We start from the raw sequence: 26215 nt of genomic DNA, 5'->3' as shown, positions 1-26215 counted from the left end.
CTCGACGCTTTGGCGATCAATAACCCTGAAAATGCAAACCAATAGACAAATAAATGAGTGTATGGCTAATTCAAAGGCGAACGGAATTGGCCCTAAAATAAAGAATAAACAAATTTAAAATAATAAAGTAGGCAAGGTACTTAGCTCTGATTTGATCTGATATGGTTGATAGGGCGCCTTTGAGGTTAGCCCTTCGGGTTTTTGCGTCAGGCGCGTAGTCGGGATTAATCCTGTTGCTAACCCTGAAAAATTGCACAACAAAAAGAAAATTTCAGTGTAGGCATGATCTTCGCAAACCCTGATTAGGGCACAAGTTAACCATGGTTAATAAAATAAATAAATAAAAAAACCAAATTAACTAATTATTGGTTAAAAATTAAATGGGATTTTAAATATGTAAATAAATACTAATAGAATTAATTAAAAAAAATTGAGTTTTCGATAAAAAATAACTAAGTATAAAATTGTCATATAAAGCTATTTTATTAAAGAAATAAAAATAAATAAAGAAAAAGGGTTATAATAAAAGAAAAATAAAAAGGATGGATAAATATATTTAAAGATAAAAGAAATAATGAAAATAAAATAAAGAAATAACTTAGCTTTGGTTCATGATGGCAGCCTTTGAGGGTGCATGGTAAACTTTCAGTTTTGTGTGCGTTAGATCTGGATGGTAGGAGATTGAAGATGAATTTGCGAATATTCGCAAGAAGAGCTCAATAACTCGAATGTACCTCGCAATAAACAAAAAATGGTAAGAATGATACATAGAATATGGATGAGAAAATGAACAAAATAAGAACAAGTATTTAAATTAACTAAAATAAATCTAGCAATTAACACATGAACTATAAAGAAGAAGCGTTTAAAAAGTAAACAAATATTTTTTGTGTTTTTTAATATTTAAATTAAATGATTTTTTTTTTTAATAAGAATATATTTTTTTTAATATTAGTAAACATATCCATAAAAAACAAAAAAAAAACAAATAGGGAGAACGTGAAGCATGTCTCTCCCCATTGTCCCTCACACCATTCTTTATAAAAAAATTATAAGATAAAGGCCATACAAATGGCGACACATGGCACTAAAAAGAATTAAAAAAAAACAAGAACAATAACTCAATTCTCTTCATCGTGAGACACCAAAAGGGAAAGATCAATTCCCTTCATCTCTCCTTCCTTGTCGGCCAACAATTTTTCAGATCCTGTGCAAAAGATAGTAAAACAGACACTAGCAGAGAACTATAATTGATTCAAAGGAAAAAGGGGCACGTTACCGACTGACCGCGGACGATGTGTGGGATGCGGTACCGGAGACGCTGCTTCAGACGGCGGCGAATGGGTTGTCGGACTTGTTGCGTTCCCGGCGGAGGTCGTCACGGTATTGGCTTGGCCGTGGAGGGACCTGGAGGAGTGCGAGGCTTCGCGTGCAGTCTACGGCGGCGTCGAAGTTTCGGTTTCCAGCTTCACTTCTTCCTCTTTATTTTCTGCAAAAAAAAAAACATAAACCACATGGATATTGTATGGTTAATCAATTTTTATGTTTACATAAAAAAAGCTTATATTTAATTATGATGATGTTGTTGTCTTGATTTGGAGTTCATGATTTGTGAGATTATTGGAAAGTTTTGTTATGGTGTTATGTTGGAAAGAATAGTGAAAAGGTTAGTGATGGATGAATACAGTGGATAGGTTACAAACGTGACAAGGGTTTATTTACAGAGTAGAAAAAGTAGGGTTAGAAAAACTCCCCCGTTCTGTACGCAAAATGTTAGTTTATATAAGAATAAAAATTAGGTTAGAATAGAATAGAATAAAGTTAACTTCAATCAACATAATTAAAAATTTAAATCAAAATTAATTTGATTTTAGATTCTTACTATATTAATCGAATTATATTAATTTTTCCTAATTTATTATCACTAAGACAAAAATAGATGAAATAACCAATAAAAATTAAAACTTTCCTTTTTTGGTTTTTTGAACTATAAAATGCATAAAATTGTAACTCAAATGAAAAAATATATATATTTTTATAATACTATTTAAATAATGAAAAACTTATTTTTTGTGATTTTTGTGATTATTAAATAAATGAAAATAAAGTTAGGACTAAAATCAAAAAAAAATTAAGAGAAATGTTAGAAGTGATATCCGAACCCGGGACCTCTCGCTCTTGCACCTTTGCACCTTTTAACCTTAAGTCCTTACCAACTATGTTGTGTCACTTATTCAAAATCAAATGACATTTGCAAATATATGAGGGCAAATTTTTGGGGTATGACAATGTTGTCTTTCAATCGGTGTTCTAATACAGTATAGCTCTGGCCAAAATATGTTTGTATATCATTATGTTAATTTTTGATCATTTAGTTCACGAAGTCTCAACCTCTTTGTGGTTTGATTGATCTTAACAAACCAATCCTTCATCCCTATCAAATGCATTGAATAACCAGAATCCAAGTACCATTCTTCGTTGCACTGTAATCATTCTTTGACAGTCACCATAATGTTTTCTTCCACAAACATTTATGCAGCATTCCCGAAACTGCTGCTGCCCTGCAACCTGTTGCATCCGCCTTCAGTGATCATAACCAAGAATGTATTATCTTCATCCACCTCTTGCCTTGCAAACTTGATTTCATTTCCTTGAGATTCTCTCTTGTTTGCGTTGCAATCTCTTGCATAATGATCGAACTTTTGACAATTGTAATATTGTGTCTTGCATATGTCAAACTTTCCTCTTTCGCCTCACATTTTTGTTGCAGCTGCTCTCGCCCTTTTGACAAGTCAAATTGTTTGAATTTTGAGACACTTTTTCACAAAAATTTTGAAAAATTCCTTTACTCTTCATGGGCCATTTTATTTCGACTTCTTGTTCTTCTCATTGAACCGTGCTTGCAAAGCGATCTCCGCCCCTGCCTTGTCGTTATTTGTCTTCAACATCCATTGCTCATGAGCCTCAAGAGAGCTTTGAATCCCATCTTTGATCAACGTCACAAGATCCTTCGACACAACATTCTGCTCAGAACCAATTTCTGCACACGCCTTGATTCGGTTCACCAATTGGGTAAAAAAAATGTAGTGAGAGAGAAGAAAAATAGAGAAAGATAATTGAGGGTGAGAATGATAATCTTCATTACAATTTATGAGGATGTCTCCAAGATATTTATACAAGTGTTACAAAGTGACTGAGACACAAAATACACAATTGAAAAACAAAAACAAAAACGTGGGGCTGTAATCCTTTAACACAAACCGTTAACCAGTTAACACAAACCGTCAACTAGTTACCGCTGATACAAAATGTAAAAATGTCATCAGATGTAATTGATTTACACGTATGCATTATGAGTTACGCCAACTCCTAAAGTACTTTTTTCTTCTTTCACAAGTGTTTTTCACTAAGATGTAACCGGTGGTTACACTCCCCATGTCAATCGATTACACCACTTGAATAAGTGTATTTTCACACCACATTAAAAATCATAAAAATTTTAAAAACATAAAAAAATATAAATCAATTAATTATAATGATTGTAATTAAATTGTATTTATATCTGAAATCATTAAAATTTTGTTGTTGTTTTATATAAAAATCACAAAAATTCAAAATCCTTAATTCCATTGTCTCTCTATAATGACGAGGAAAGAAGGTGAGAGCCTCGCCAAAAATATTTTCTTCTTAGTTAGTTTATTTTCTGTTGAGATTTCACTTTTTTTTAGTTTTAGATATTTTTAGTCCTCTACTTACTTTATGAAATGAATTTTTTTTTCATCTTATTTTAAAGTCAATTTTCTTAACGATGATATGAGTAGAATTGTCACAACCAGTATTCAAATAAAAAATAAATTAAAATTAAAATAAGAATATAGATTTATGATAGTTACCATGCAAGAATTTCTCGTGTTTGATCTTGTTTCAGTGTTGGAGTTCCTCGCTTGTGTTCCTCTGCTTCAGAAGCTTCCTACATCGTCTTTAAAGCATTTATCTCAACATGTGATGATAAAAAACTATGGTAAATGTATAATTTTGAATGGTTTCGTTGTTTACTTCAACTTCACGTAATTAACATTTTCTGTTCTTGCATGGCTGGTTCTTGTGAAGAGCCTGGAGAGTATGTTCTTCGCAAAGGAGAATCTGGAGATGGTATTTACTTCGTTTCAGAAGGATTGGTATGTTGTTCATGCAATGTTATCATTTAAAATTTTACGTTTTGTGCTTAACATTCAGTTTCTTGGTTTGCAGGCTGAGGTTATTGAATCTGATATCACCGATGATGAAAAAGATCAAGATTTTCAACTTAAAAAATATGACTATTTCGGATCTAGCATTACTGGTAAATAATAAACTTCATGCTTATGCAGCTATGTTCATAACTATAATAACAGAAGACTAATGTGAACTTGCAACTTGCAGGTTTATCTAATGCAGTTCACCATGCAGATGTCGTAGCTTTGACTAAGGTTCTCCATTTTCGGTTTATTGCTTACTTCCTTCCAATATCAACATGATATAATTGTAAATAAATGTTTTTTTTTTCAATCTTGTAGCAATTTTTGTTTTTCTTTGCTATGCAGCTATCATGTCTAGTGCTGCCGCATGAGCACTTGGTGCTGTTGCAGCCAAAGTTTATCGGTAGTGCAGAAAAATCTCTTGAGACATGCTCACCTGTAGAGCATATATTGCATTTGGAACCAATAGAGGTGCTCGATAACACACACGAAATGTTATAATTGATTGATATATGTTACTAGAGAATGAAAAAATCATGTCCGCGTTTATCTTTGATGATAATAAGTCTTATATATTTTTTTAATGCAAAAGAATTAAGCCTTTTACATCTTTCCACTCTTTCTCTTTGGAAGGTAGATAATTTTCAAGGAATAACCCCTCCAGATGCTCCAAAGTCTGATAATGTGTTTGGGGGACAGTTAGTTGGACAGGTATCGTAAAATTACTTTGTATTCTTCATATAGTACTTTCTAAGGGTAGACTTCTTATGAGGTAATGTGTAATCCCCAGGCACTGGCTGCAGCATCAAAGTCTGTTCATTGTTTAAAAGTTGTTCATAGCTTGCATGCGTATTTTCTTCTTCCGGGGGATTTTAACAGTAAGCATGTTTAATCACTGAACTTTGTTGACAGTGCTTTTATGTATAACATTGTATGCTCTTTCATGTTTCAGTACCAATTCAATATAAAGTTAAGCGTTTGCGTGATGGAACAAACTTTTCTATGAGGAAAGTGGATGCCATTCAAAAGGGAAATGTCATATTCACTTTGCTGGCTTCATTTCAGGTATTCCTCATGTAGTTGCAGTTTCAGTTTTTCATGATTTAAAAATATTGCTATTTGATGATTTCTAGTTAATATTCAAGGTACATTTATTTTTGTTATTAACTTAATTCTACAGAAAGAGGAGTTAGGGTTTCAACACCAGGAAGTGTCTATGCCATCTGTTCCTAATCCAGATGAGGCAAGCAACAAAACTTTTATTCAATAAAAAAAGGCTAAATGCTGCTAGGAATTTTGGACTAATAGATTTTGCTTCTTGTTGTAGCTTGTATCAATGGAAGAGTTACTAGAGCAGCTTCTTACGGATCCCCGTCTTCCAATGTAAGATTTATAATCCTGCATATCTTGTTTGATGCAATGGTTTTTTATATTTGTTTATTTTTTATTTAAATCAATTCCTGACATGAGTATGTGTGGATAAGATGATTTTCTATGCCATATGCCCATATTTACAAACTTTGTTGTTTCAGAACTTACCGTAACGAAGTTGCTACAGCTCAATCCATTCACTGGCCCGTAGAGATAAGGTTATGTGATTCTACACTTGAAACAAATCAGACCAAGTCTCCTCCTAGGTTAGCTGGGTGCTCTCTCCTAATTTCGGCTTGATATCTGGGATTCTTAATGGTACTACATATTGTCTAAACTTGTTTAAAATTTGAATGCAGTTTGAGATACTGGTTTAGAGCAAAGGGAAAGTTGCCAGATGATGAGGCCTTGCATAGGTACTACATTTCTTTTATAACCACTTAGACAAGTGACTCAATTACACGTCCGGACCAACTAGCCAAAAAGTTCGAACAATCGGCTTATCAATGGTCTTATATCAAATAATCTGCGTATGGTTTGTATTGCAGGTGTGTGGCTGCATTTACTTCTGATATAATATTTCTTCAAGTAAGTATGAATCCCCACCGTCGGAGGGGTTTAAAGATGAGTGTCTTGAGTTTGGACCACTCGTAAGTATCAAAGTCCTTTTGGTTTTACCGCCTTCCTAGAAAATTTTCAAGCTTTGTAGCTTATTAGTATTTGATGTTTCAATTGTTATTTTTCTTTCAGCATGTGGTTTCATAGACCTTTTAGAGCTGATGACTGGGTGCTATATGTGGTGAGTGTCTTCATTATTTTGGAAAAGTAAACCTGCAACTACAAAACTGTGTGTGGTGTGTTGTAAAGTTGTTTATACCCTGAACCAAATTTGTTCTACAGATCTTTAGTCCTACCGCCTTTAATGCGCGCGGCTTTGTTACAGGCCAAATGTTCAATCAGAAAGGAGAGGTAAGTGATTACATCGTTTCATCTTCCTTTTCATATGTTTGTGTGTTCTTTTTCTTGGTTCAGCTTGTCCAAGTTTATCAATTGTTGAATTGCAGCTTCTTGTTTCATTGGTTCAAGAAGGCCTGACGAGGAAGCATATTCCCAAAAGACCAGCCACCAACTCTAAGTTATGAACTATCACCAACAAAAATATTAACAAACTCTTAAGTTTTGAACTTCTGAAAATCCACATCATTTTTCTTTTTAGTTCTCTTTTGATGCAGGTCTTATAGAAAAACTTTCATTAGCATTAAATCATGGGTTATACAAATCTGTTAAAATAATTCCCCTTCTATACGAACAGAAGGAAGAATGATTATTGATAATTCTTTATAGGTAGTTATAGACTATTCTTGGGTGTAGTCAGTAGTTGTAATAAAAAAACCAAGATATAACCTGTGCCATTATTTCTTGTGATCATTCAGTATAATGATTATTGATGTAGCTAGCTTTTGAGATTATAAAGTGAGTTTTCTATAGCATATGCATTTATTTATTTTTTGGAGAAATTGTCTTTTCTTTGGTTGTTTTATAATTTTGAAAAAATGTCACCAAGAAATTAGCAGGCGTAATTGCGGATCAGGTTGCTTTTTAAGACGATTTGTGTCGCTGTTTAAAATTGTGCTAGGCTGATGATCAACCACAACATCTCTACTGTAAAACAACTCAATTCTATATTAACCTATTACTACTTTAGGGGTGGCAAAATGGGTCTGACCCATTGGACATGTCCGTTTTGCTTACATTTTTTTGCGGAACGGACCAAAGTTTTAGGCTCGCACCCACCCTCTAATATGTTTGTTCACACTGCTCCGTTTCTTTGCCGGTTTTTGCGTGCGCGAGCATTAACATAAAAATTTTCAATTTTTAGACTAAAAATGTGAAATGACTACGGGCCCGCCTCGCGCCCCACTCTTTTTTTTTGGGCAAGACAATGTTTTAGGCTGCTCTGCTCCGCTTTTGTAGGACGAACCTCAAGGAGATGGAGATGCCCGTTTGTTACACTAACTACTTACATGGTAGACAAAGATCTAGAAATACAATATTTGATGCTACAAAGGACGATTAAATATTGTACAAATAATACTCGTAGTATCTAGTAGAAAGATCAGTTGTAATAATTTTTTAAACGAGAACAAATTTAAATTTTTTCAAAGAAAATTCAATAATGTTTGTTTGATCACTCAAAATAATTTCTCAAAGAGAGTTTCAAATAATTCTTCAAAAAGAATAAAAAACTTGATAATTTCTCAAACACTAAGAAATTCAAATAATTCTCTAAGATTTTGTTTCAGAGTTTTAAGGAGAAGGGAGGTGAAGACTTAGAAAAAAGGAAAAGATTGAATTAAAAGAGTTGAAGGCTTTAAGTGAAGAGGGTTTTAGAAAATTTATTTTTAATTCAAAAATCAAAATTTCTATAATTTAGGGAATTAAAAAATTGTATTAAATTAGGGGTGTGAAAGGCTTAGACATATTGTTTAAATATAACCTATTTTGTTATAGTATTCAGAAAATTAAAAATATGTTAACGATAAACATTCTTTTATCATTCTATATATAATCATTCTTTGAAAAATTGTTAAAGAATTCTCTATATGTTTTTAAAAATTCTTTATTTCTAAGCCCTCTCTTCTCTAAACATTCAAACAAAAGTCTAAGAGAATTCATGAAAATACTAGCAAAATTCAACGAGTAGAAAGAAAAGGAGAGAAATTGACTCTTCGACAATTCGAAAAATATTGAATAAAGAGAGTGGAAAAGAAAAAACTCAAAAGAAATTTTTGGTCTGTTTTAAAATGAAACATGTACATTCCTTATATAACGAAGTATGATATTGAATGTATGTAATCTAAGCGATGTGAGACTTACAGTTTTCTCAATTGAAACACAAACACACATAGATTTCTAACAGCGTGGGACTTCAGAATTTTTTTTTTCAAATTCATCTCCATATTAAAAAATATTGACATGTTTCAACAATTTCTCACTTGAATTTTGAAAACTGTTTAAGAAGTAACGTCAAATATTTCTAAGATTGAGCATAAACAAAATTATCTAATAATGTGCATAAACAAAGTGGTCTACGACTTGAACCTTTGCATAGCAAGTAGAATTCCAATTTAACAAGAGTGACACAATTTTTTTATTATATCTCATACATCAAACTCGTACATAATATTTTTTTAGGGTGTATTGTAAAAGCATGTGCTTTAATGGCAGATTTATTCCTATTTAGTGAAGACGGTAATAATTTTGTCTCAAAATTCCATAAGAACCGACCTAAATTTTAGAATCATACAACTGAGTCTATTAAAAGTATTCATGTAGCTAGACACTTCACTCGTACATAGTACAAATCTTATTAAGAGTTACTATTGTCTCATCCTTTTATCGCTTCAAGATTAATGCTTCTCTTTATCTATACTAGCACGATCATCTCATATTACTAAGAACTTGTTATTACCCATTGAACCTAATTCTTGAGATTTACCATCCTTTAAGGTTACCATCATGATCAATTTTTTGGATGTATAAACTTTCTCTTTAGTTAATCCTTTTGTCAAAAGATTTGTTAAGTTTTCATCATTGTGAACATGATCCACTCTTATAACTCCTTTAAAGCTACCGTCTCTAATAATGTTGTATTTTCTCCTTATTTGACGCCTTTTACCATTATAATAACGGTTCTCATTTTTTTCCAATAGTCAAGGTAATATCGTAGTGGATTAATACATTTGGCATAAGTTTTTCCCCACAAAGAGATCTCAACAAACATGCATTTTAACCAACTTGCTTCTTTACTAGTTGTTGCTATTGCTATGATTCCAGACTCTATTGTGGATTGAGCCAAGATAGTCGGTTTCTTTGATTTGTAAGATACAACTCCTCCAACTATACTGAATATATAGTCCTTAGTTGTTTCATAATCATGTGATGATGTATTCTAATACGCATCGTTGTATCCTTCAAGTACAACCAGAAATCTCTAATAATGTAGAACATCATCCATGGTCCTTTTCAGGTATCTCATAACTCTCTCAATGACTTGCCAATGCTCATTTCTCGGTATACTAGTAAACCTCAAAAACAATCCTACAACATATGTAATGTCGAGTCTAGTACAATCAATGACATACCTAAGATTGTCAATGATACTCACATCATCATTTTGTCTAACATTATTACCATTGTTTTTAAATAGTTTTACATTAGGATTGTATGGTGTGAATGCAAGTTTACATTCAAAGTAGTTAAATTTATTTTAGAACTTCTCCACATAAAGAGATTGATCCAAATATATTCCCTTAATATGATGATATTGATTATAAGAATCACATTAGTTTTCTTCGAGGTCTTTCATATCAAATTTGTTTCACAACAATGATTTCACATCATTAACGACTTGAATGTTTGATCTAAATACGAGTAAGTTATCTACATAGAAATATAGTATTGCAAATGTTGTTTTCAGATTTGTAATAAACACATTTGTCACTTTAATTTACTTTTTACTCATTCGATATCATCAAGTTATCAAAATTTTCACATCATAACTTTGGAGCTTGTTTTAGACCATACATATACTTATTTAACTTATCGACCTTGTTTTCTTTCCCATGAATCACAAACCCTTTTAGTTGGCCCATATAGATTTGTTCTCTTAAGTCACCATTTAAAAAAGCTATTTAAACATCCATTTAGTGTACTATTAAATTATAAATAACACCAATTGAAATCACTACCATAATGGATGTAATTCTAATGACTAGAAAAAAAGTATTGAAGAAATCTATATTTTCTCTTTGTCTAAAATATTTGCCTACAAGGCGAGCCTTGTATTTATCAACTATTCTTTTAGGTTTTAGTTTCTTTTTCAAAACTCATTTACTACCGATTGGTTTGCAACCAGAAGACAAGTGTCAGGTCTTGTTAGACTCTAGAAAATCTATCTCATCGTTAATAGCTTCTTGCCATAAATGTGCATCCAGAGATGACATGACTTCTTAAAAATTATTGGATCTTCTTATATTGTATAGGATGCATAATTGAACCCATAGTCTTTAATAAATCTTACTATTTTTACTTGGTTAAAGTTCTATTTCTACTTCATAATTGCTTTCAATGCTTCTTATCACGGGAATGTGATTCGATTCAGTGCTCCCACTATTTCTCGATTTAAAAGGAAATTTGTCTTCATGGAATTCAACATCATTTGATTTTATGACCAGTTTAACATTTAGGTCATAAAACTTGTAAGCATTGTTGTTTAATGCATATCCAATGAATACACATTTATATGTTCTACTAACGAGTTTAACTTGCTTCGGATATAAAATTTGGACATCAGTTAGACAACTCCAAGTTCTAAAATAAGACAACTATAGTATTAATGAATTTGGATTAATCTAAAAGACTCTCAATGGTACTAGGCTGACCATTACTATACTTGCTAACCACAAGAATGAAGCAAAGATCATTTCAGATAAATTTTTTTGAAACATCATTTACATACTCAGTAAGTCTTTGTTTGAAATTTTATATACATAATAATAATAATAATAATAATAATAATAATAATAATAATAATAATAATAATAATAATAATAATAATTATAATTATAATAATAATAATAATAATAATAATAATTATTATTATTATTATTATTATTATTATTATTATTATTATTATTATTATTATTATTATTAAACAATTAAATTGATTTAGTTTGATTTCTATAACAATATAAATATGCTAAGTTTAACCACTAATGTCAACTAAAACACCGATGAAAAAGGGGGTAATGACAAAATAAGAGCAAATCAAAATATATAAATTAGAGCACTTTCAAATCTAATGTTATTTCTAAAAGTTAGGTAACAAATCCTTGTCCACTTCCAACTTTATTATCTCCATAATCATTCTCTCACTGTAATGGCAACGGAAGAAGGTGAACCTCACTATAATACTTTTTTATAGTTTTATTTTTTTGTTTAGAATTTTCATGCTTATTTTATAACTAATTTTTCTTTTCTAATTTCAATTATTGATATCTATGATATGATATGAATATTAAATTTCAGTTAGAATTATTTGGTTTGGTTAATCTTGTTTCAGTGTTGGAGTTCCTCGCTTGTGTTCCTCTTCTTCACAGGCTTCCTTCATCGTCTTTAAAGAATTTATCTCAACTTTTGATTGTTAAAAGCTATGGTAATTAAATATATCACTATTGAGATTTTAATTCTGTTAATTTTACCTTGCTCCGTTGTTTAATTCAACTTCATTCAATGAATTATTTATGAGCGAAAATGTTTCGAACTAAATGTTCTGTTATTCGGTAATTCAACCGGTTTGAAAAGGGTTAAATTAAAGCCCGGGGTTCAAATTCTATATGCATTAATGTTTTCAGTTCCTGAATGGTTGTTTCTTGTGTAGAGAAGGGAGAGTATGTTGCTCACAAGGGAGAGCCCGGAGAAGGTCTTTACATCATTTGGGAAGGAGAAGTATGCTCATTTTCTTTCTTTTGATCTTAAAGTTTTACTGTTTTGATCATAATGATCAGTTTCTTGGTTTGCAGGCTGAGGTTATTAGACCTGATTTCGCCGATGACGAAAACGATCTAGATTTTAGGCTTAAAAGATATGATTATTTTGGATCTGGTATTGCTGGTAATAAACTTCATGCTTATGCAGCTATGTTCAAAACAGCTCTTTAATGTGAACTTGCAACTTGCAGGATTATCAAATGCAGTTCACCATGCTGATGTCGTAGCTTTGACTAAGGTTCTCCTTTTTTTCGTTTATTGCTCTACTGTTTTCCAATATCAACATGGTATAATTGTAAATAAAATGGTAGCAACTTTTTCTTTTGTTTGCAATGCAGCTATCATGTCTAGTGCTTCCCCGCGAACACTCGGCACTTTTGCTGGCAAAGTCTATTGGTAGTGCAGAAAAATCTCATGAGACATGCTCACTTGTAGAGCGTATATTGCATTTGGAACCAATAATGGTGCTCAATTACACACATGATATGTTTTAACTGAATTAGAGAATGAAAATATATTGTCCTGGAAGCATTAAGCCTTTTAAATCTTTCAACTCTTTCTCTTTCGAAGGTAGATATTTTTCAAGAAATAACCCCTTCATATGCTCAAAAGTATGGGAACGTGTTCGGGGGACAGTTAGTTGGACAGGTGTGCAATAAAATTATTACTTTGTATTCTTCATACAGTATTTTCTAGGGTAGGCTTCTTATGAGGTAATGTGTAATCCCCAGGCACTGGCTGCAGCATCAAAGTCTGTTGATCGTCTAAAAGTTGCTCATAGCTTGCATGCGTATTTTCTTCGTGCAGGGGATTCTAAAAGTAAGCATGTTATGTCTTTTAAGATGACAGATCATGTTTAAGTAAATCAAGCAATATTTTCTTCAATAAAATGTGTGTTATGAATTCGGCTAATTCATTTGTTTGCTTATAATTGTGAAAATGTTATACATTGTGTGCTCTTTCCTGTTTCAGTACCAATTCAATATAAAGTTAAGCGTCTGCGTGATGGGAGGAGTTTTGCTACGAGGAAAGTTAATGCCATTCAAAAGGAGAAGGTCATATTCACTTTGCTGGCTTCTTTTCAGGTACTCATCATTCTTCATCGTAGTTGCAGTTTCAGTTTTTCATGATTTAAAAATATTGCTAGTTGATGATTTCTAGTTTATATTCGAGGTACATTTATTTTTGTTCTTACCTTAATTCTGCAGACTGAGGAATTTGGGTTTCAACACCAGGAAGTGTCTATGCCATCAGTCCCTACTCCAGATGAGGCAACTAATACAATGTTTATTCAAAAGAAAAAGGCCAAATGCTGCTTTGAAATTTGGACTAATAGATTTTGCTTTCTGTTATAGCTTTTATCAATGGAAGAGTTAAGAGAGCAACGTCTTACTGATCCTCGTCTTCCAAGGTAAGATTTATTATCCTGGATATCCAGATAAGGATGTGTGTGTGTGTGTGTCTATATGATGATTTTCTATGCTGTATTTACAAATTTGGTTGCTTCAGAACTTACCGCAACAAAGTTGCTACAGCTGAATTCATTCCCTGGCCGATAGAGATACGATTCTGTGAACCTAGACCTGCTACAAATCAGACCAAGACTCCTCCTAGGTTAGCTGAGACCTCTTCTCCAATTTGTGCTTACATTTATACAGCAATCCTATGCTTTCGTTCTTCTGTAAATCATTATCTAAACTTATTCGAAATTTGAATGCAGTTTGAGATACTGGTTTAGATCAAAGGGAAAGTTGTCAGATGATCAGGCCTTGCATAGGTACTACATATCTTTGAAAGTGTTGTGTTTATGTTAAAATTTGTTTTGTCATGAAAAACTTTTGCTATGAGAAAGAACTTGATTGAAGAATTTGTGAAAAGTGAGATTGCAGAAAATTTGATTTTATTGTACATATGCATCTAAGTTACGAATCCCAAAGCCTTAAGTTGCGAGTTGTACGGTGAATGCACATGACTGGTTTTACATTTAACAAGTTCCGTTAACTAGAAGAACCCTTTGAGCTTATGGCTTACAAATGGTCTTTATCAAACAATCTGAGTATGGTTTGCATTGCAGATGTGTGGCTGCATTTACTTCTGATCTAATATTTCTTAATGTAAGTATGAATCCTCACCGCGGGAGGGGTATAAAGTTGCGTGCCTTGAGTTTGAACCACTCGTAAGTATCACGGTCCTTTTGGTTTTACCGACCTGCGCCTGCCTAGCAAGTTTCCAGGCTTTGTAGCTTATTATTTGATGTTTCAATTGTTATTTTTCTTTCAGCATGTGGTTTCACAGACCTTTTAGAGCTGATGACTGGGTGCTATATGTGGTGAGCATCTTCATTATTTTGGGAAAGTAAACCTGCAACAACAATATTGTGTATGGTGTGTTGTAAAGTTATTAATACCATGAACCAAATTTGTTTTACAGATCTTTAGTCCTACCTCCTTTAATATGCGCGGCTTCGTTACAGGCCAAATGTTCAATCAGAAGGGAGAGGTAAAGGATCACATCATTTCATCTATTACCTCTATCTCCGTTTCTTTTCCTTGGTTCAGCTTGTCTAAGTTTTTCCATTGTTGAATTGCAGCTTCTTGTTTCATTGGTTCAAGAAGGCCTGACGATGAAGTATATTCCGGAAAGATCAGCCGCTAACTCTAAGTTGTGAACTTCTGCCAAAAAAATAAGTAAAAGACATGCACTAATGTTACTGTGAGACTTAGGAATTTGTTACATAGGTATTTGATGCATTTAATCTGTTGTAGGCATACACCACTAGGTCACGTTGTGATCTCAGTTGTCACAATATATCCTCATCACAATAACAAGCTAGGTGAAACTCATTAAATAGATCCTTGCTCAACATGCTCTCAATTCTGTTAAACCTCCTTACATTTAGATAATACTATTCATTCTAAACCAGTGAAAAATCCAACTATTATTATTTTCTGCTCATGACTATTCACAACTTTTGACTTGAAAATGAACTTAAGTTAATACAATCTTTGTGTGATCGATATTCTTACTTTTAACACTTCCTACCAGTTTGACAGCGTATATTTGCACATACAAAGAATCCATTACTTTTCTTGGCAGTTGCTTTAAGATAAGGTCATAACTAGGGAGAATCTTCGTATCAAGTGGGTTGTTTTGAATCATGCTGGTTGTTCCTGTAGGTTATGTGTTGGGTCTTTATAGCCGGCTTCCCACTTGTTTGTCTCTTGTTCTATCTCTACTTCTTTGTGGTATAGGATTTTTCGGTGGCTGAGGAAGATAGTTGTCTTACCAGGTGAATTGTATCTTTGTACGAGCTTTTTACCTCCCTCGGATACTTGGCTAGGATTAGAGGTAGTCTTATCATGATTTAACATTTAGTGGTGTGGACTCTTTGGAAAACCAGAAAATATTTAATCTTTTCAGGATGCCGAATAGCGAGGAGGCTTTGGAAGGTAAGTGCATCTCGCTTGCCTAGAAATGGTTTCTTGGTATGTCGTTGAGGTGTGCTTGTTCTTTCTCCTATAGGGTAGAAGATCCTATTCTTTGCATGAGCCAATAGCGCTTCGAGTGTGTCTTCCGGTTCCCTTGAGGTGTGGTCCTAAGCTGGATGCGGAGACTCCTGTTTTGTTGATAGTGGTTTGTTTTTCTGAGATCTAACCTGATTCTTCTACTGGTAGCTTTGGTTGTTATTGTTACTATATTTGTCCTTTTTCTTTTTATATGTTTATTTATTTTATTTTCTCTAGCCTTGTACTTGTTGATGAGCTTGTAGTGCACATCTTGTGCCTTTATAACTACACTTTTTAATTGTATTTGTTTTTGTCTTTCTATTACTATAATTTATTTGTCATTAAAAAAAATGGTGTGTTAATCATGGAGAAATGATGTATTTTTTATCAACTCAATTTTACTGTTTTATATAATATAAGGTATGTTGAAAAAAAAATTCTTATAAGAAATAGTTCGCAAATAAATATACAATATTCTTACTTTATATACGTTTCAAATGATTGTATAATTATAAAGGTATTAGAGTAAATTTTTTTAGTGTAATAGTCTCGTGATTATAATTTATCTCTTAAAAGGTGAATAAGATGTTATGAACTCGAATTCATATCCTTTTAAGTGAATATTTTTGCAGATCCACTAAATGAACTGTTTTTAAAGACGTATCAAAATAATGTAGTGTTTCAGTAAAATTAAAATCCAGACATTCAAAATTAGAGTACTTTCAAATTCAAATCTAATGTTAAAACCCATCTGTTTCTAAAAGTTTGTAGTATGTCATGCATTTAGAGCACTCCCAATTTCCAACTCTACTATTATCTTCATACTAATCTTCAAATTCAGTGAACCTAACATTTGAAGTGGCACAGAGTAGTAGATGGACGGTGAGGATTTTGTTGGAATTGAAGAAAAAAAGAAAAATTTTGATGGAAAAAAATTGATGCATTAAGATTAGTCTCTATAAAAAAACAAAAAATCAATAATTTACTTAATTTTATTATATTAATATAAATTAACTAAAAATTTAATTTTATTAAGAAAATTAAAATGTAACCGTTTAATGAATAAAAGTAACATTTATAAAATATACATATTTAATAAATATTTTATTATAAATACACATTGTCAACCATATTTATTCATATCTATAATAATTTTATTTATATTTTAAATTATTAAAAAAATGTTGTTGTTTATAGACATAATCCGAGGATAATAATTTGAAATCTATGGCTTTGTTTTAAAATCTTAGCAAAGGCGTTAATATCTAAAAAAATCACTATATTAATCCTTGAATCCATTATCTCAGTTTAATGGCAACAGAAGAAGAAGGTGAGACTCACTGCAAATATTTTGTTAATGTAATATAGGCTATGTCATTAAATTGGTCTAGGTAGATGGTCTTTAAAATGAAATATCAAAATTTTGTTATTTTTTAATAAATATTTAAAATTACATTTAAACCTTTATTTTGTATGCATTTGAATTTCAGTTAGTTTGGTTCAGTTTGTTTGATCTTGTTGCAGTTTTGGAGTTCCTCGGTCGTGTTCCTCTGCTTCAGAGGCTTCCTACGTCGTCTTTAAAAAATTTATCTCAACATGTTATCATCAAAAACTATGGTAATTAATCACTAATGATATTTTAATTTTGATAATTATACTTTGTTCTGCATGCAGTAATGTTTTCAGTTCTTGAATGGTTGGTTGTTGTGTAGAGGCAGGAGAGTATGTTGTTCGCGAGGGTGAGCCCGGGGAAGGTCTTTACTTCATTTCGGAAGGAGAGGTATGCTCAGTACTTGAATTATTCTATAAATTTTTACTGTTTTGTGTCTAACGTTTTGGTTTCTTGGTTTGCAGGCTCGAGTTATTAGACCTGGTATCGCCAATGATGAAAAGGATCAAGATTTTCATCTTAAAAGACATGACTATTTTGGATCTACCATTACTGGTAAATAATAAACTTCGCGCTTATGCAGCTATGTTCAAAACTGCTCTTTAATATGAACTTGCAACTTGCAGGTTTATCGAATGCAGTTCACCGTGCTGATATCGTAGCTTTGACTAAGGTTCTCCATTTTCGGTTTATTGCCATATTATTGCCTTCCGATATCAACATGACATAGTTGTAAATAAAATAACAGCAACTCTTTTTTTTTTTTTTTTTTATTTTGCTTGCTATGCAGCTATCTTGTCTAGTGCTTCCCAGCAAGCACTCGACACTGTTGCAGGCAAAGTCTATCGGTAGTGCAGAAAAATCTCTTGCGACAGGCTCACTTGTAGAGCATATATTGCATTTGGAACCAATAGAGGTGCTTAATAAATAACACACATGATATGTTATAATTGATTTCTGTTACTACAGCATTAAGCCTTTTACATTTTTCAACTCTTTCTCTTTCAAAGGTAGATATTTTTCAAGGAATAACCCCTTCATATGCTCCAAACTATGGAAACGTGATTGGAGGGCAGTTAGTTGGACAGGTGTGCGGTAAAATTATTTTTTCTTCTACATATAATAGTACTTTCTAATGTTAGACTTCTTATGAGGTAATGCGTAATCCCCAGGCACTGGCTGCAGCTTCAAAGTCTGTTGATCGTCTAAAAGTTGCGCATAGCTTGCATTCGTATTTTCTTCGAGAAGGGGATTTTAACAGTAAGCATGTTTATGTTAACTACTATAGTTTGCTTACAATAGTCATACATTGTATGATCTTTCTTGTTTCAGTACCAATTCAATATAAAGTTAAGCGTCTGCGTGATGGGAGGTGTTTTGCTACTAGGAAAGTGGATGCCATTCAAAAGGAAAAGGTCATATTCACTTTGCTTGCTTCATTTCAGGTATTCCTCGTTCTTCGTTGTAGTTGCAGTTTCAGTTTTTCATGATTTAAAAATATAACTAGTCGATGATTTCTAGTAGGTACATTTATTTTTGTTCTTATGTTAATTCTACAGAAAGAGGAATCAGGGTTTCATCACCACCAGGAAGTGTCTATGCCATCTGTCCCTGCTCCAGATGAGGCAAGTAACACAAGTTTTATTTAATGAAAAAAAGGCCAAATGCTGCTTCGGAATTTGGACTAATAGATTTTGCTTTCTGTTATAGCTTTTATCAATGGAAGAGTTAAGAGAGCAACGTCTTACTGATCCTCGTCTTCCAAGGTAAGATTTATTATCCTGCATATCCAGATAAGGATGTGCGTGTGAGTGTCTATATGATGATTTTCTATGATGTATTTACAAATTTGGTTGCTTCAGAACTTACCGCAACAAAGTTGCTACATCTGAATTCATTCCCTGGCCGATAGAGATACGGTTCTGTGAACCTATACCTGCTACAAATCAGACCAAGACTCCTCCTAGGTTGGTTGGGTGCTGTCACCTGATTTTTGCTTACATTTATACAGCAATCCCTTGCTTTCATTCTTCTGTTAATCATCATCTAAACTTATTTGAAAGTTGAATGCAGTTTGAGATTCTGGTTTAGATCAAAGGGAAAGTTGTCAGATGATCAGGCCTTGCATAGGTATTACATATCTTTGAAAGTGTTGAGTTTATGTTAAAATTCATATATCAAACAATCTACGTTTGGTTTGATTGCAGGTGTGTGGCTGCATTTACTTCTGATCTAATATTTCTTCATGTAAGTAAGAATCCTCATCGCGGGAGGGGTATAAAGATGCGCGCCTTGAGTTTGGACCACTCGTAAGAATCACAGTCCTTTTGATTTTACAAACCTGCCTAGCAAAATTTTCAAGATTTGTAGCTTATTAGTATTTGATGTTTCAATTTGTACTTTTTCTTTCAGCATGTGGTTTCACAGACCTTTTAGAGCTGATGAATGGGTGTTATATGTGGTGAGTGAGTGTTTTCATTATTTTGGGAAAGTAAACCTGCAACAACAAAATTGTTTGTAGAGTGTTGTAAATTTGTTAATAGTCTGAACAAAATTTGTTCTTCAGATCTTAAGTCCTACCTCCTTTAATGCGCGCAGCTTTGTTACAGGCCAAATGTTCAATCAGAAGGGAGAGGTAAAGGATCACATCATTTCATCTATACCTCTATCTCCATTTCTTTTCCTTAGTTCAGCTAGTCTAAGATTTTTCATTGTTGAATTGCAGCTACTTATATCATTGGTTCAAGAAGGCCTTACGATGAAATATATTCCGAAAAGATCAGCTACTAACTCTAAGCTGTGAATTTCTGCCAAAAAAATAAGTAAAAACTCCTGAGGTTTGAACAACTGAAAATTCACATGATAAGTGGTTTTCTTTTTAGTTCTCTTTTGATGCAGGTGTTATATGAAAATTGATTACATGTGACTAGATTATGTATGGATGCAGTCAGTGAGTAGTAATAAGAAATAAGAAACAAGAATAGTCCGGGAGATTATTTCCTGTCATTTAATGTAATGATTATAGCAGTAACTTTTCAGATTATATAGTGTTTTTTTTTATCCTGAGATCTAGTTCAACTTCTTAAATGAGTTTAGTTTTCATCCAGAAACTGCTTAATAGATGAAATTGTTCAAACACACTTATACATTTAAAAATGTTTCATGAACTTAAACAATTTGAGACTCATATACATCTTTAACAGACATCCTCATGTCAAGCATGAGTTTGAGTTTAATTCTCACATCGCAATTCTTAATCCGACTACGGTGTTGGGGACTCCGGGGTAGTCGGGAGTACAAATGGAACCAATGCTCTAGGATCATAAGAGAGAGACACGTCACGTCTCTACCTAAAACCTTAACGTGTTAGGTATATGAGTTCTCTTTCTTATAAATTCAACATTTCACTCATTCATAAGCAATGTGGAAATTTAATCACTCACACTTGCACTTAAGATTCTTCCCCACATATCTAAGTCCCTCACATCCTATAATAGGATCCAACGTCGGATCCAGCTCCCGTTCACCCACCAAGCTGAACTGCGGCTCTGATACTACTCTTGGGGAGTCAGAGAGAATCCAGAGCACTAATGGAACTAACGCGCCAGGACCACAAGAGCTTCCTGCCAACTAGGAAGTAGCCCCATAAGTTTTCAACCTAGTTTTTGACATGTGAAATTTTTGGAGTGATTTAACTTCAAGTGAAGTTTATTCTTCATGATAAAACATATGATGGTTGGTGATGACAATGTGAAATTCTTGAAGTGGTTTGTCTTTAAGTGAAATATATTTTTCGTGAGAGAGTATGATAGTTTTTAAATCTATGATCGTAGGTGAAGACAATGTGAAAATTCTTGGAGTGGTGTAGCTTCAAGTGACTATACTCTTTAGGTAGAGTATGATAGTTTTTAAAACTATGACTGTCGGTGAAGACAATGTGAAAACTCTTGGAGTGTTGTAGCTTCAAGTGACTATATTCGTTATAGTTGAGTATGATTGTCGGTGAAGACAATAAAAGTTTATGTAATATTTTCAATCAAGGTGGAGATTGTTGGGACTTGTTGAAAATAAACATGTTGATGAAGTCTCACATCACTTAATTTTCAGAATGAAGAGGGATTTCAAGGCTATATATAGGATACACGTTCTTTAAAGTCCCGCATCGCTTAACTTTTTGAAGGAAGATGAAGTCCAAACTTATATATAGGATTTAAATTCTTCATTACCAAATGCATCAATCAAAAGCACTTTAAGTTTGCATTTGATTTTCTTTGTTTTCTTATACTCTTATACTAGAGTGTTGTGAGATGTAGTTAAATATTTGTTTTGGAGGGTGTTCGTGTACTGGGGGTCTGAGTTAGTTGAGGTTATATTATGTGTTGTAATAATTTTCATATATTATGTTATTCTCTCATTGTCTATTGACAATGACTGTGATTTTTCCTCCGGTTTGAGAGTTTCTACGTTATGTTTTGTGTTGTGATTGTGTTCCTTTTTTTGTCTATGATTTATTTTTCTCTTAACATATGAAATGTAGGACTTTAATACAACTTCAACACCCAACAATTCATAAAATTAAACAATGTGAGACTTTAATTCAACTTTAACACTTACTCACGTCAAACGGGAACCTAAATCCAATTCTTTTTTTTTTTTGATAAGCAAAAGAGATGTATCATAAAGGAGTACAAATAGTACTCAAGAAAAATACAATCAGCAAGAAGAAAAACAAGTTAATGGTGCATGGAATCAATTGTACCACAAGGGACATTTTACCCCCTTGTTACCAATGGAAAACCAAGGCCAAGACACAAATTTAATGTTTTCCGCTATATCATCTAAAACAACCAAGATACCCTTGAATAAGAGGTTGTTTCTAGCCAACCAAACAGACCACAAAGTGGCTAACCAAAACATTGAGACTTGCTTCTGTTTAATCCTCCCAGCTAGAGAATTGCAGAAAAAATCAAAATGGTTAAGCCCCTGTAACCCATCAAGCCCCTTTACATCCAACCAAACAGAAATGCACAGCCAGATTTTCCTCGAAAAATCACACAAAAAGAAAAGATGATCACGATCTTCACCCTCAACACCGCAAAGAGGACATACCTTGTCATTTTCATTGTGAATGATGTTTCTCTTTACCAACTGATTCTTCGTTGGAAGACGATTGAGGACAAATCTCCATCCAAAAATTTTGAGCTTTGAAGGAACGTTTGAGAGCCAAAATTGATTCAGAGCCCAAAGCGAAAACCCATTTGTCGCGACCTTCAGATGATTGTTGCGCAGCAAAGTGTAGCAGGTTTTAACAGAAAACAAACCATCTAGACAAGGCCACCACTTGTATGTGTCCTCTTCATCAACCAACGGTTTTTGGATTGTTGAAAGTTCCAACAGCTCTAACGCTTTCGAGGGTGCCACCGGATTATCAAGAATTGCATCTGCATCTATCCTAAAATCCCACTGCCACTCCTCTGCGATCCATTCTCCCATCTCGTTCACCTTTCCAAATGGAACTTGTGTCAAACTGAAAAGAGTGGGAAAGCAATCTTTTAGGGGAGACCCACCGAACCATTGACTGATCCAGAACAGGATCGAATTACCCTTTCCAAGGCCACAAGTAATGCTACCTGCAAAATAGTCAAACATGTTAGTTTTTTCCATGTTAATCTGCATGAGATCTTTCCACCAAGTTGAAGCCTTTTGGTTTGCCTTAGATTCAAAACCCAATAGAATAGCCTTTATCACATCACTATATCTCGTAACCAGAATTTGTTTCCATAAAGTTCCCTCTTCACTAAGAACCCGCCATTTCCACTTGCACAATAAAGCTTTGTTGAAAGCTCCAATATGTTTGATACCAAGACCCCCTTCCACCTTCGGTTTACAGATATTGTCCCAGCTAACCCAGCTAATACATTTTTTGTCTTCATTTCCACACCATAGGAATCTACTCTGAATTTGAATAATCTCCTTGATAATTCTGACCGGCGCTCGATAGAAGGACATTGTATAAATCGGGATGCTTGATAAAACAGAGTTCAATAATGTTACTCTTCCCCCTATAGATAAAAATCGTGCCTTCCAATTTGAAAGTTTAATTTTGAGAGAGCGAACCACATGATTCCAAGAGTCACATCTTCTTGGATTGGATCCTACTGTGATGCCTACGAATTTAAATAGAAGCTCATCCCTACAGCAACATATAAATTGAGATGCTCCCTCCATGAATTCCTCCTTGATTGCAACTTTTAAACCAACTCTAATGCAATGTTAACAATAAAGATAACAATAAAAATTGAGATGCTCCCTCCATGAATTCCTCCTCAGTAGAAGGTCATGCAGTGTGTATTGCAGATCTTCAAGAGGAGTGTACTCTGTGATCTTAAATTCTCTTAATAGTGTATTGTCGGTAAAGTGAACATCTCCAACATGACAAATGATATATTCTGTCTTTTGGGGTTTTGGTATGAAACAATATGCTAAGTGAGCTGATTTATAGTAGTTGAAGGCTAACGTGGACCTCACAAATCCCATCTTGCAAGAGAAAACGTTTCGAAAATGTAACTCCGGAACCACCCTTTATTCCTTTATTTCGAAAGTGTATTTTCGGAATCTTTCCTAGCATAGCAAACAAAAACAGAACAAGCAGAAACTTGTATTGAATGAAGATTTTTTTTGACAAACTACAAAATGTATATATTAGAAACCATGACACATTAATGAAATGTCACTTACAATAAAATGATAAATAACTACTTAAATGAACCGAAATAATTGTCGCTGGCCAAATCTATAGGTGGTACCCCCTTTGACTTTTCTTTATTTTTTTCTTCTTTTTCAACCTTGCTGAATTTGATGTACTCTTGCATCCTTTCAATAAATTGGTTCGTGAAGGTCTCAAATTTGATTGTATAATGAGCATTTCATTTCGGTGATGAAAGTGGTATAGGGCATCTCGGTTTCAAATACACTTGAATAAAATGTCACTGATATGAAACCCACCTAATACAGATGATACAATCACTGGGATTTGGTGGTGGAGCAGTGCGCAGTGTGAATTTTTTTTACGAGAAACCGTATCTTGTAAGATCAATACATACTCTCATACGCATTTTCTATGAAATGACCCATCTTAAGGAATCGCGTCCATTTATCCTCCGGTGCATGTTCACTAATGCAAGGTACAAGAGAGTGATAAATTTCTTTAACTTTTTCTTTATTCCAGAACACCCGTGTGTATAATTCGTTATTGCTCCTCAACTTTTGGATAAGAGTATGACGGACAAGTGTGTGATCCTCTTCCTCTTTACTGAGTAAAGCAGAAACAACCCGAAAACCACAGTTACCGTCACCCTTGACATTGACGACCCGTTCAATGTAATTGTGCATAAAATCTGGCATCTCCTCAATGAATGGGATTTTCGGTGGAGGCGGTGTAGGGATTAAGCATCTCCTCTAATGTAATTGTGCATAAAAACTAACATCTCCTCTAAAGCCCAAGCAAAATTGTTTTTTTTTTCGCACTCTGGAAATGCAAAACTGATAGAATATGTCTTCTTAGTAGACATAACACCAACAATTTTCAATAATGAAAGTATGTACTTTTTGGCTAATACGTTGAATTAATTATAAGCACGGTGGGAAACATATTGAACAATTTTATGGAATCAGGATTAGTCCAATATATATCTCTTATTGTTTCTCCATCCTTGCATATCTGGTGCCTAGATACGTAATTGTTATCATTTAGAAGTTTCAAGAGGTGTTGCATTTCGGTTCTATCCCTCCTAAACACTAATTTGTATGGATAGCGCCTATTGTACACTTGCTTGATATTGAGATATTCCTAGGTCTTTTGCGCTTCAAGGCCGGAAGTATATTTTTGGGAGGTACCAAATTCAATGTCATGTCGGAAACACATTCTTTCTCTTTCGACAAGAGGCGACATACAATTGGATGCCCGACTAACTTTGCATATAAATCATGGTTATGTAAACCACGTATCACATTAGATCTCCATTTATTATTTGTCAAGCGATAACCACACAAATTAAATAGGCATTCATATTTTCTTGAACCGGTTTCATCTCGTTTGAAATTTCGGAGGGGAGGTCTATATTTACGACTTCTTTCGCATCCAAATGTCACGAATGCACTTCTTCTATCCGAACCATTATCGAACCTTCCAATCAACACCAAACCCCAGTTTGGTGGCTCTGTATGAATCCATTGCAACATGTCATCACGAAATTCATACTCTTGTTTTTTATAAAATGGTTCTGAATATCTAGAACCTTCACTAGGACAAGTGAAGCATCTTAAGACACAATAGGGTTGGGGATAGCATCAGGATGCAGCATACCTAATGTAAACAAAAACATAAAAATTAAGAAACATCCAAAACACGAAAAAAGATTGATGGTAAATCCGCACAGACAGCTTCTAGAAATGTATCTCTGGACGTGTTCATAGAAATTTCGGAACTACACTTCTGGTAAAAGTGTGACTTTTTTTTGTTTCAAAACCATATAAATACGAGGAATGAGGGTTGAAATGAATGAACTTTACCTTAAATTCCGCTTCCTTTAGCTCCTTTTGATTTGTTGAAACACAAGACTGGAGATTTAGAGTGAAAAACTTGATTGAGAATAGAAGAATTTTTGGAGAGGGTTTAAGAAAAATATGGCAAATGAAATTGATCATGCAGGTTTCTGTTTTTAGCAATTTCACTTTTGATTTTTCTGAAAATGCATCTCCGAAATAATCTGACATGCAAAGGTGACAGAATTTCAATTTTCCACACAATTTCACTACAGTTACATCTACGGAATTATTCTTGTAATGGTTTTGAAGTAATTTATTATATTACATTTCCAGAGATATATCTCCGAAATATTTTTTAATTTAACTCGAGGGTGACACCAAATTTGCTCGATTTTGTATAATGCAAAGGGTGCATTCAAAAATATAATTCTGAAAACTGAGGGACAATTTCAGTTTTTTAAAGGATTCTTTTAAACTATATAGGATGTAATAAAAAATCCTCTTCTTTTAGCGCAGCCCTTAAATGAGGACCCTTTCCTCATCTCCCTTACCATCAACATAGTCTTCATCATCGGGTCTCTGCTCCATAGTGTTTAATGAATAAATTTGGTT

The 26215-nt window shown here is 33.5% G+C and overlaps 3 protein-coding genes across 15 annotated transcripts; all 3 read left to right on the top strand.

Moving 5' to 3' along the window:
- Window positions 1–3642: 3642 nt before the first annotated feature.
- On the top strand, window positions 3643–6751 carry LOC131637606 (acyl-CoA hydrolase 2-like). Its single transcript, XM_058908202.1, has 17 exons — window positions 3643–3658; window positions 3929–4021; window positions 4111–4178; window positions 4252–4333; window positions 4423–4469; window positions 4584–4709; window positions 4872–4949; window positions 5029–5116; window positions 5191–5303; window positions 5419–5481; window positions 5566–5621; window positions 5771–5875; window positions 5969–6025; window positions 6158–6259; window positions 6360–6408; window positions 6510–6578; window positions 6674–6751. Exons 1-17 carry the CDS (start codon window positions 3643–3645, stop codon window positions 6749–6751), a joined length of 1290 nt encoding a protein of 429 aa, XP_058764185.1.
- A 4676-nt stretch (window positions 6752–11427) lies between these two features.
- LOC131637615 (acyl-CoA hydrolase 2-like) lies at window positions 11428–16881 on the top strand. 13 transcript variants are annotated; one of them, XR_009294372.1, is made up of 18 exons: window positions 11576–11826; window positions 12052–12119; window positions 12179–12284; window positions 12352–12398; window positions 12499–12624; window positions 12731–12808; window positions 12892–12979; window positions 13133–13245; window positions 13369–13431; window positions 13516–13571; window positions 13670–13774; window positions 13881–13937; window positions 14235–14336; window positions 14441–14489; window positions 14591–14659; window positions 14751–14847; window positions 15337–15449; window positions 15581–16881. XR_009294372.1 is itself a non-coding variant. In XM_058908222.1 (17 exons), exons 1-17 carry the CDS (start codon window positions 11551–11553, stop codon window positions 14826–14828), a joined length of 1314 nt encoding a protein of 437 aa, XP_058764205.1. In that variant the 5' UTR covers window positions 11428–11550; the 3' UTR covers window positions 14829–16873. The 13 variants fall into 13 exon arrangements, 7 of the variants coding, with proteins under 7 accessions (XP_058764205.1, XP_058764206.1, XP_058764201.1 ...); XR_009294371.1 differs by having other exon boundaries at window positions 11577–11826; window positions 14751–14898; window positions 15581–16880; XR_009294370.1 differs by having other exon boundaries at window positions 11577–11826; window positions 14751–15449; window positions 15581–15609; window positions 15683–16876.
- A 96-nt stretch (window positions 16882–16977) lies between these two features.
- LOC131637620 (acyl-CoA hydrolase 2-like) lies at window positions 16978–20559 on the top strand. The gene is made up of 17 exons (XM_058908228.1): window positions 16978–16996; window positions 17191–17283; window positions 17379–17446; window positions 17521–17611; window positions 17683–17729; window positions 17847–17972; window positions 18067–18144; window positions 18229–18316; window positions 18389–18501; window positions 18616–18681; window positions 18767–18822; window positions 18919–19023; window positions 19130–19186; window positions 19264–19365; window positions 19469–19517; window positions 19623–19691; window positions 19782–20559. Exons 1-17 carry the CDS (start codon window positions 16978–16980, stop codon window positions 19857–19859), a joined length of 1305 nt encoding a protein of 434 aa, XP_058764211.1. The 3' UTR covers window positions 19860–20559.
- The last annotated feature ends 5656 nt before the right edge of the window (window positions 20560–26215 follow it).

This window comes from Vicia villosa, unplaced genomic scaffold, assembly GCF_029867415.1.
Source record: "Vicia villosa cultivar HV-30 ecotype Madison, WI unplaced genomic scaffold, Vvil1.0 ctg.002056F_1_1, whole genome shotgun sequence".
Lineage (NCBI taxonomy): Eukaryota > Viridiplantae > Streptophyta > Magnoliopsida > Fabales > Fabaceae > Vicia > Vicia villosa.
The sequence above is the reverse complement of the archived record's forward strand: the minus strand, read 5'-3'. Positions and strand labels throughout refer to the sequence as shown.

Bases quoted from the DNA above. Each gene is read 5' to 3' on its own strand.
- LOC131637620 (XM_058908228.1), top strand. The intron at 17,284-17,378 runs GTAATTAATCAC...GTTGTTGTGTAG, and splicing joins TGTTATCATCAAAAACTATG to AGGCAGGAGAGTATGTTGTT. The intron at 18,317-18,388 runs GTAAGCATGTTT...TTCTTGTTTCAG, and splicing joins TCGAGAAGGGGATTTTAACA to TACCAATTCAATATAAAGTT.
- LOC131637615 (XM_058908218.1), top strand. From the start codon at position 11,682: ATGAATATTAAATTTCAGTTAGAATTATTTGGTTTGGTTAATCTTGTT. The intron at 12,625-12,730 runs GTGCTCAATTAC...TCTCTTTCGAAG, and splicing joins TGCATTTGGAACCAATAATG to GTAGATATTTTTCAAGAAAT. The intron at 14,337-14,440 runs GTAAGTATCACG...TTTTTCTTTCAG, and splicing joins GCCTTGAGTTTGAACCACTC to CATGTGGTTTCACAGACCTT.
- LOC131637606 (XM_058908202.1), top strand. The intron at 4,710-4,871 runs GTGCTCGATAAC...TCTCTTTGGAAG, and splicing joins TGCATTTGGAACCAATAGAG to GTAGATAATTTTCAAGGAAT. The intron at 5,622-5,770 runs GTAAGATTTATA...TTGTTGTTTCAG, and splicing joins ACGGATCCCCGTCTTCCAAT to AACTTACCGTAACGAAGTTG.